At 65.4% G+C, this 10,010-nt stretch overlaps 1 protein-coding gene across 2 annotated transcripts in view; it reads left to right on the forward strand.

The window, feature by feature from the left end:
- The window catches only part of SCARF2 (scavenger receptor class F member 2), an 11,354-nt gene extending 2,662 nt beyond the window's left edge, over positions 1–8,692 (forward strand). The window contains exons 2-11 of one of the 2 annotated variants that reach the window (XM_007460006.1): positions 2,357–2,415; positions 2,518–2,619; positions 2,826–3,345; positions 3,447–3,665; positions 3,797–3,925; positions 4,531–4,634; positions 4,707–4,824; positions 5,082–5,212; positions 6,316–6,468; positions 7,251–8,692. In XM_007460006.1, the coding sequence (XP_007460068.1) occupies positions 2,357–2,415; positions 2,518–2,619; positions 2,826–3,345; positions 3,447–3,665; positions 3,797–3,925; positions 4,531–4,634; positions 4,707–4,824; positions 5,082–5,212; positions 6,316–6,468; positions 7,251–8,161 (2,446 nt within the window). In that variant the 3' untranslated portion in view covers positions 8,162–8,692. The remainder of the gene's footprint in view (positions 1–2,356; positions 2,416–2,517; positions 2,620–2,825; positions 3,346–3,446; positions 3,666–3,796; positions 3,926–4,530; positions 4,635–4,706; positions 4,825–5,081; positions 5,213–6,315; positions 6,469–7,250) is intronic. The other variant, XM_007460007.1, reaches the window with a different exon arrangement.
- The last annotated feature ends 1,318 nt before the right edge of the window (positions 8,693–10,010 follow it).

Raw genomic sequence — 10,010 nt, forward strand, 5'->3', positions numbered from 1 at the left:
GGGGGGAGAGCGGGGCAGGCATGGAGTCCCAGGGGGCGTGGAGGCAGAGGAGCTTCCTGTCTGGACCGGGGAGAGAATGGGACAGACACTGGCACAGTGAGCAGGCAGTGCTCTTGGGGAGCTTTGCCAAGGTGGCTTGGGCAGGTTCAAGATGAAGGTTTAAATCACCGCAGCTTCATTTGCAGTAACAGTGATCTATGGGGGGGCAGCCTGCAGCACAGCCTGCTTGCTGAGGGGCCTGGATTGACACCTCAGGGTCCTTCCCTAGTGTAGGAGCTACCCCTGCACTGGGCCATCTTTCTTGTCATCTAACTTTCATAAGATCTGGGAAAATGGGCCTGCCAACCTAGCCCAGCCTTTTCTGCCAGCCTGTCCCAGAAGGAAAAGTCCCACAGACTCATCCTCCACGTGGGCTCTGTCCTGCCGGGGAGCAGGGTTGTTAGCTCTGTTGGGTGGGGCCTGGGCACCAGCCATGCTGGGAGGACCAGGTGAACTCAGGGACTTCCTAGAGCCTGCTCAGCATGGGCTGGAGCTCACAGCACAGCCTCGGCTGAGCTCATAGTTTGTGCTGGACACATCTTGACTCTCTTAATCCTCCTGCCAAACCTATGGGCCCCATTCTACAGATTTAGCAGCTGGAGCTCAGAGAAGAAAAGTTCTGTGCCCAAGGTCACACAGCAAGTGGCAGACCCAGTCATCCAATCCAGCTTAGTGTGGCCCTAAAACCAGGCTCCCAACCTGATTACAGAGCCATGCAGCCAGGTCGTCCAGGATGGAAGGTGGTCAGTGTTCCTGGGCCATCCCAGCAGGCCATCTGGTGAGGCTGCCTGCAGGAGGGACCTCTACAGAGGCTCTCCATCCGGAGACCTGGGTTCATACTGGCAGAAGAGGCAGGAGGGTGATGGGCCCTTGGACCTGGGTCTCCCTACAGATGGCCATCTCGGAGCTGGGTGGGTGGGGACAATGGGGGCCAGAAAATCCAGGCCTGCTTAGAGTTCCTGTCTCTGGTTTCCAGTTTTATTTGTGGAAAATAAGGTGGCCCATTCCTTGAAGTTTGGGGTTTTATGGATCCTGTTCCCCAGGTCCCATATCTTTGGCCCAAAGGAGAATCCAGCCCTTTCTGGGAGAGGGGGCTCCCTTGGAGTCCAGGTGCCCCATCCAGGGTGTGGTGATCATTTCGAGCTGGGAACGGTTGGGGGGCATCTTCTGAGGGGTGTGATATGGGGCAGCTGCAGCCTTTCCCTTCTCAGGCCATCCCACCCCCACCCCAGGGTCCTCAGGCCCCTCCCACCTCCTCCCATCACAACATCCCGGTTCTAGATTCACATCCTTCCCAAGAGGCCCTCTCCTTTTCTCTGAAGTGTGAATGGTGGCTATGTGCCTTTAGCATTTGGCTGAAGTTCTAGGTCTGATGGGACCCTGCAGAACTGCAGCCTGAGTGTTCCTTCTTAGCCTCCTTTGCCCCACAGTGTGGGCACACCCCACCTCAGCCCTCATGGCCCTCACCAGTGGCCATGGCTTCACTTGGGCAGGGCCTCCAAACCTTTGTGCCTACACACTCCATAAGCCCAGGGCTTGGGAGGCTGCACCACCGTGATACGGGACACATAAATTTTTTACCTCCTACTGTACCTTGTAAAGCCAAATAAAATTAAACAAGATTTTATGAAATTTCACGGAGAGGACATTCTAACGTTGCCTTCCTCCAGCCCAAGTCTCGCCCTGGTGCTCTGCAGCCCTCAGTTTTACTTTCCTTACTCGGATGGAGGACTCCCTGGGTGTACCTTGCCCCTCTCCAAGTGGACACCTCGCTGTGTCCACCACACTCAGAGACTACCCATCTGCCTTGGTGCTCCAGTTGGGCATCCAGATGTGCCCACCCGGCCCAGCCAGTCCTGGCACTGCCCAGGTCACGTCATATCTGGATCCCTGACACCCATCTGGCCAGACCCCCACCCCCAGGGATGCCCTAGACCTCTATGCCTGAGCAGGTCCTGGAGGCCCAGGGACCTTTGCCCCACCCCCACCTCACTGCTGCCCCTCCTGGGACATGTGGGGTCTCTTCTCTGGCCTAGTGGATGGGGGAAGAGGGCACAGATCAGGAGGAGTGGCGAGACCGCTTGTAGAGGGAACTGGCAAGTTCTTGGAGGTGGTCTGCCATCTGCCGCCTCCCAATGTCCCGCTCTAGAGGGCTGGAATTTGTGTCTTATTCGCTTCGAGTCTCCCAAACCTACAGCAGTGCCGGGCACACATGAGGGCCTTTATAACCACCTCCCTAGGGCAGGGTGGAGGTTACTGGGGGACCCAGCGAGGACTAGGAGTGGGTCCCGAGCTCAGGCTCCCTCTCTGCCTGCAGCTCCCAGGAGCTCACTTGCTGCGCCGGCTGGAGGCAGCAGGGGGACGAGTGTGGGATCGGTGAGTAGGGCACCCTGGGACTTGGGCAGGGGGCGGGGTCACGGAGAGGAGGGATAGTGTGGGGACTGAACTCGCAACAACTTGGGCGCGTCTCGTCCGCAGCTGTGTGCGAAGGCAACTCCACGTGCTCGGAGAACGAGGTGTGTGTGCGGCCGGGCGAGTGCCGCTGCCGCCATGGCTACTTCGGTGCCAACTGCGACACCAGTGAGTGCGGATTGTGGCGGGCGGGGCAGTGGGGCAGGATCCCAGAGATGGGCGGGGCCTGACCTGGAGGCGGGGCCTGTTAGTGGGCGGGGCCTGAGTCGGGAGCCGGTCCCCGGGGGCGGGGGGCTGGACGCGGGCAGGTTCGGGCTGGGTCTGGGCCCCGTCACGAGCACCTGGGCCTCCCACCCTCTCCGCTCGCTCTGCAGAGTGCCCGCGCCAGTTCTGGGGTCCCGACTGCAAGGAGCTGTGTGTCTGCCACCCACACGGGCAGTGCGAGGACGTGACGGGCCAGTGTACGTGTCATGCGCGGCGCTGGGGCGCACGCTGCGAGCATGCGTGCCAATGCCAGCACGGCGCGTGCCACCCGCGGAGCGGCGCGTGTCGCTGCGAGCCTGGCTGGTGGGGCCCACAGTGCGCCAGCGCGTGCTATTGCAGCGCCACCTCGCGCTGCGACCCACAGACGGGCGCGTGCCTCTGCCACGCAGGCTGGTGGGGCCGCAGCTGCAACAACCAGTGTGCCTGCAACACGTCGCCGTGCGAGCAACAGAGCGGCCGCTGCCAGTGCCGCGAGCGCACGTTCGGCGCGCGCTGCGAGCGCTATTGCCAGTGCTTCCGCGGCCGCTGCCATCCGGTGGACGGCACGTGCGCGTGCGAGCCCGGTTACCGGGGCAAGTACTGCCGCGAGCCTTGCCCTGCCGGCTTCTACGGCCTGGGCTGCCGCCGCCGGTAAGCGCGGGCCCCGGCCGGGGAGGGAGAGGAGGGGCAGGCGCCGAGGGAGCCGGGTTGAGGCGGCCGGGACCCCGCCTAGCCTCCTGCCCCTTCCCCAGATGCGGCCAGTGCAAGGGCCAGCAGCCATGCACGGTGGCCGAGGGCCGTTGCCTGACGTGCGAGCCCGGCTGGAACGGCACCAAGTGCGACCAGCCGTGCGCCACTGGCTTCTACGGCGAGGGCTGCGGCCACCGCTGCCCGCCGTGTCGCGACGGGCACGCCTGCAACCACGTCACCGGCAAGTGTACGCGCTGCAACGCGGGCTGGATCGGTGACCGGTGAGCAACCCGTGTCCGCCTCAGACATGCAGCCCCCAGCCGGCCTCCCCTGATTGCCCTCCGCGGAGGGTTCTGTGGGCTTAAGGGTCGTTTGCCCTGTTTCCGCTGACGCCTCCTCCCCGCGTTCCGAGGTGTGAGACCAAGTGCAGCAATGGCACCTACGGCGAGGACTGCGCGTTCGTGTGCGCCGACTGCGGCAGCGGCCACTGCGACTTCCAGTCGGGACGTTGCCTGTGCAGCCCGGGCGTCCACGGGCCCCAGTGAGTGCCCGGGGACCCAAGGGGTTTGAGGGGTCTGTATCCGGCACTGGGCTCCCGCCAGACCCCAGGTGCTGCTGCGTTGGCCGACCAGGCGGGACCCAGGCTTGGCCCCTCAGCCTTGGCCCCCATACTTCAGCTAGGGAGCGACAACAGGCTGTTTGGGGCAGTTTCCTGCCCTGGGGTGGAGCCAGCGCTCGAGCGGGATCTAGCGACCAGGTCAGCCTGCGGCCAGTGGGTTCCTTGAGGGCTGCAGGGCCCTCAAGGTGACTCGGAGATGATGTGGAATGAGCAGGAACCTCCACGTACAGCCAAGGGTCTCGTCTGGCAGCCCCTTTTCCCCCCACAGGAGTCAGCCCCAGCAATGGGCACTGCGGCCAGTGTCCACGGCCCGTCCCCCAGACTCCGTCCCACTGGAGTGCACACATTTGTTTCCAAAACATTGATCGCTCAGGGTGTGCTGGAGGTGGGGGTGGGCTGCAGTCCCTAGAGAATGGAGAACCCGGGGCCGGGGCTGGCTGGCCGCGGAGGCGAGGGCGGGAGGCGTAATCGAGGGCCGCTTGGCTCTCCCAGACCCCACGCCCCTCCCTGACCTCGCGCCCCCGCAGCTGTAACCTGACTTGCCCGCCCGGGCTCCACGGCGTGGACTGCGCCCAAGCCTGCAGCTGCCACGAGGACTCGTGCGACCCGGTCACCGGTGCCTGCCGCCTGGGTGAGTGGGTGAGGGCGACCCGGCGGGGGCGCGGGGGCTGCCGGCACCTCGCTGACCCTGTGACCCCCACAGAGACCAACCAGCGAAAAGGCGTGATGGGCGCGGGCGCGCTGCTCGCCCTGCTCCTCGGCCTGCTGCTCTCGCTGCTCGGCTGCTGCTGCGCCTGCCGAGGCAAGGACCCCGCGCGCGGGTGAGGCTTCCAGCTCCCTCCCTTCCCCGGTTCCGGCCGCGCGGGGTCTGCAGCGCGGCGCGCAGTTCCCGGCCCCGCCCTGGGGGGCCCCCGCCCGTCGTTAGCTCAGGCCCCGCCCTCCTTGAGGTTCTTCTCCCTTGGGCCTCTCCAGGCCTTAGGCCCCGCCCCTCAGCTCAGGCCCCTCCCTCCCTGTGGGTGGGCTCCCACGGGCTCGCCCCGCCCCTCTGGCACAGGCACGGCCCCGCCCCTTCGCTCAGACCCCGCCCCCGCAGGGAGCTCTCGCTTGGGAGGAAGAAGGCGCCGCAGCGCCTATGCGGGCGCTTCAGCCGCATCAGCATGAAGCTGCCCCGGATCCCTCTCCGCAGGCAGAAGCTGCCCAAGGTCGTAGGTAAGGATGACGTAGGTAAGGAGTCTCCGGGGAACACCCCCCGACGCAGGAGGCTGCTGGGAAATGGGTGTGACGGGGTCGGTGTAGGAACTGCGGGGCCTTGAGTGTCGATGTGGGGGCGTGGGGAGGTGCGACCAGAGGGAGGAAAGAAGGATTGCGGATGCAGGGGAGCCCTGGAGGAAGGCAGGGGTCCTACGTGTGCGGGCAGGTGTGGGCCCTGTCTCGGTGACTGAGTGACTGCATGTGTGGTGTGGTGGGGCATTGTGGACTGGACATCCGCGGCCGGTAGGCCCCCGCAGTCTGCGGGAGTGAGTACACTGTCAGTCCTGTTGCGAGCCGCAGGTGGACGCGGGCACCTGTGAGTGGGAATGCCCTGCCACAGGAAGACCCGCCCCCGGCCCGAATCCCCATCTGTGCCCTGGGTCTTTCCTGGAAAGTGGGCAGGCTGGTCCCTCGGCCCCCACCCTACCTCAGGATGGGGCTGGGTGCGGGGCGATGCTGCTTCTCTCCTTCTGCCTGCACTGACTCACACCGGGGTGGAGTCTCTCTGCGTCTTTCCCACTTGTTTCCAAAGATGAGGGGGATGGGGAGATGAAGTCTCCTGGGAGGTAAAGATGCAGACAGCTGAGAAAACCCCTGGGCCCACTCCAGCAGAGTGGGATCTATGGGCACAGATGTGGGGGCTGGAACCCACATCCCATTTGTGAGAGGGGGACGGGCTGGCCAGCCTCTGGGATTCCCCCGTTGTGGGGTCTATGTCTGTGGAGGCCGTGCCTAGGGGTGCAGCCTGCTGAGACGGCTGAGGCAAAGGGTAGCTTCACCACTGCACATTTGCATTCAAAAACTGCTGCAAGACAGGATCTGAAGCGTGGCTTGGAGGCCCTGATGGGCTCTCCCAGCCAGGTGCTCTCTCTTTTCCCAACTTTCGGCCCGACCTCATTCAGCTCCCTGGCCGTACACTAGCCTGTTGAATTGCCTGTCCCACCCACTATCTTGGGGTAGGGCTGGCTTGGGTCCCTCCATCATTTGTGGCAGGAGGGCTGGTGAGGGCACTGGCTGGGGCAGGCGGGGCCCCTGGCAGCTCTGCCTCCCTGCTTCCCCAGTGGCCCATCACGACCTGGATAACACGCTCAACTGCAGCTTCCTGGAGCCACCCTCGGGGCTGGAGCAGCCCTCGCCATCATGGTCTTCCCGGGCCTCCTTCTCCTCCTTTGACACCACGGATGAAGGCCCCGTATACTGTGTACCCCACGAGGGTGAGTGCCCCTCTGCTTGGGGTGAGGACCCCTCTCGCTCTGACCCAGTGAAAGGTTCCAGCTGAAATTTCCGTGCTCTGAGGGACAGGCAGCATGGGGAGGAAGGGCTAGTGATGCTGTTAACTGGGGGGTGGATACACAGTTGAGGTTGCAGAGTGGGCTTCTTTGCTGCCCAGCATCAGACTGGGGTAGGGTCTGGGGAGGTAGCCACAGCCCAGGTTCACTTCTGGGGAGACCAGGCAGAGAAAATTCCGGGCCTGGGGAGGAGGTGGCAGAGGAGACAGGAAATGGGGTTTGCAGGATATGGGGACACACTTTCACCTGAAGCCTTGGCTCACAAACATCAAGAAGCAGCCTGAATAGCTGGGCTTCTGGCCTCTCTCTTCCCCAGACCACCCCTGTGAATGACCTTGGGCAGGTGACTAACCTCTGAGCCTTAGAAGGCCTTTCTCTTAAAGAAGGACTATGAATCGAGGGTCAAATGTGGTGATGGTGGCCCCCCAGGCCGGGGATGTGGTGGGGGAGGGGTGCGAGTCCAGGCCGAGTTGGGGCTGCATCCCAGGAATTAGCCCCACTACCCCAGCCCTCCACCTCCGGGGCTCTGAGCTAAGTTTGTGGTCAGTGCAGTGAATGTGCCAGGCATGTCTGGATGCCACAGCGACTGAGCGCCAGCTGGGGCGGGAAGAGGAGGGGAGGTGGGGCGCCAGCGAGGGTTTGCTCCTGGAGGCTGGAGGGCCAACCTCTTTCCGGAGGAGGTGACCGCCCCGCTCGTCCCTTATCAGAGGCGGCAACCGAGAGCCGGGACACGGAGGTCCCCATCGCCCCAGCCCCTGCCCCTGCCCCTGCCGAGACGCTGGCTTCGTCCCCTGCACCGGTGACTACGCCCGCGGAGGAGGCCACGCCCCTCCGCGCGTCCTCAGACAGCGAGCGGTCAGCGTCGAGCGGGGACGGGCCTGGCGGGGCGCTGTATGCGCGTGTGGCCCGGCGCGAGGCCCGGCCGGTCCGGGGCGAGGCCCGAGGCCTGTCGCTTTCGCCATCGCCCGAGCGCAGGAAGCCGCCGCCGCCCGACCCCGCCACCAAGCCCAAGGTGTCCTGGATCCACGGCAAGCACGGTGCCGCCGCCGCGCGTGCGCCGTCGCCGCCACCCGCGGGCCCCGAGGCCGCTACCAGCCCCAGCAAGAGGAAACGGACGCCCAGCGACACATCGGCGCGGCCGGACGAGCCCTGCAACCCTAGGGCCCGCGACCCGACGCCGCGACACCCGGGGCTGGCCGAGGAGGGGCCAGCCCTCGCAGCACCCTCGCCGCCCCGGGCTCGAGCGCGGGGCCGTGGCCCTGGCTTCTCAGAGCCCACGGACGCTGGCGGTCCCCCGCGCAGCGCACCTGAGGCCGCCTCCATGCTGGCCGCCGAGCTGCGCGACAAGACTCGCAGCCTGGGCCGCGCCGAGGGGGCCGTGGGCACGCAGGGCCCCCGAGAGAAGCCGGCGCCGCCGCAGAAGGCCAAGCGCTCGGTGCCTCCCGCCTCGCCGGTCCGCGCGCCCTCCGCGCCCGAGGCCCCAGGGCCCGAGAAGGCGGCAGCGGGCGCGCCAGGATCCGACACCCCCCGAAAGAAGACCCCCATCCAGAAGCCGCCTCGCAAGAAGAGCCGGGAGGTGGCGGGAGAGCCGGGCCGGGCGGGCGCGCCCACCCTGTAGTAGGTCGGCCCCGCCGTGCCTGCAGCTCCTCGGCTTAGCAGCGCTGCTTGTCACCCCGCGTCCCGTGCGCGCCCGGCGTCTCCCGCGAGGGCCCCAGCCCAGAGCAGCCTGGCGGGAGGCTGCGTCTCACTGGCTCAGGCCCAACGGCCCTCCTGGATGGGGTCCCGCGCTCGGGCAGGAAGCCCCATCCCAGTGGCTAAGGCCTGACAGACGCTTTGCTGGCCCCTCCCTTCCCATGGCCTGCCTGTGGAGGGCTCCCACCAGCCCGGGTCTCAAAGGCCAAGGGCAGGAGGGCTCTGCCTAAAGAACACCTCTTACTGGCCAAGAGTGCCTTGGCTGGGTCACCTTCTCCTGGCTGAGGCCAGAAGCACTTCCACCCTGGCAGCCTCTCTCTGGCCAGGGCCTGGCGCCTCTGGCTGGAGGTTCCCTTCTGTGACCCTAGCCAGAGGCTACTTCCACTGGCCGAGCCCCAGGGCATCTGGTTGACCAGAGCCTGGGGAGGAGGGCTGGTCTCTGCTCCTCAGGAGGCTTGGCTGTCTCCCCACCCACCCCAGCCCCACCCATGCTCTCCTAGCCCCAGCCTCCCCAGCCCTGGCCCCTCTGCCGTCGAGCTGGTTTTGATGGCCTCGCACCACCCCACACGCCTGGGAATCCGAGGGGCAACTCCAGTGGCCTGTGGAGATGTATTTATAGGCCCCCGGCAGGGCTGCTCCCACCCCATCCGGGTGCCCCAGGATGGGCTCCTCCCGGCAGGGGCTTGGCCAAAGCTTTCTTAATAAAGTGCCTTTTTTTTCCCCGTGCTCTGACTGCTTCCTATCTGTGGGCCTCTGACGAGGATGTCCCCCCAAAAGAAACTGTGCCAGGATCCCTCGACCCAAGTGGAGCCTGGGAGCCCAGGTGTGGGTCTCCCAGCCAGAGCCTGGGGAGGAGGGCTGGTCTCTGCTCCTCAGGAGGCTTGGCTGTCTCCCCACCCCCCCCAGCCCCACCCATGCTCTCCTAGCCCCAGCCTCCCCAGCCCTGGCCCCTCTGCCGTCGAGCTGGTTTTGATGGCCTCGCACCACCCCACACGCCTGGGAATCCGAGGGGCAACTCCAGTGGCCTGTGGAGATGTATTTATAGGCCCCCGGCAGGGCTGCTCCCACCCCATCCGGGTGCCCCAGGATGGGCTCCTCCCGGCAGGGGCTTGGCCAAAGCTTTCTTAATAAAGTGCCTTTTTTTTCCCCGTGCTCTGACTGCTTCCTATCTGTGGGCCTCTGACGAGGATGTCCCCCCAAAAGAAACTGTGCCAGGATCCCTCGACCCAAGTGGAGCCTGGGAGCCCAGGTGTGGGTCTCCCAGGACCATGTTGGAAGTGAGTCATGTCCATCTGCCCATCCTTCACCTATTTATCAAGTTTATTGGGCACCCACCTCGGCCCACCCCATCCTGGACTGGCAACCTGGGATGAAGGGTGTGTAGGAGCAGATAGAGTGGCACCCTTGGCTATGAGGAAGGAGCCAGCGCATGGGGCTGCTTCTGCCCTGTACCTTCCCCACTGCCCACTGCTGTTATACTTGGGGCCTCGAGCTGTTTGGTGTGGCTGGGGCGGGTCAGAGGCTGGGGCCAGGGGGCAGCCGGCCACGGGCACAGCCTCCAGCCGGGCCGCATCTGGCACAAACAAGACAGTCTGGCACCGCACAGAGCCCCGCTGTCCATCTCAATGGGCTCCCTGTCCTCAGCCGGAAACTCTCCCGGCCCGAGAGTTGGGGGGAGGGGGAGAGCTCGCCTGGCCCAGAGCCCTGGCTGGCCCTGCTGGCAGTGCCCCCCCCTCCCCTGCTCCCCCACCCAACCTCGGCCTGCTCCCACTCTG

This window comes from Lipotes vexillifer, unplaced genomic scaffold (assembly GCF_000442215.2).
Source record: "Lipotes vexillifer unplaced genomic scaffold, Lipotes_vexillifer_v1.1 scaffold987, whole genome shotgun sequence".
NCBI classification, from domain to species: domain Eukaryota; kingdom Metazoa; phylum Chordata; class Mammalia; order Artiodactyla; family Lipotidae; genus Lipotes; species Lipotes vexillifer.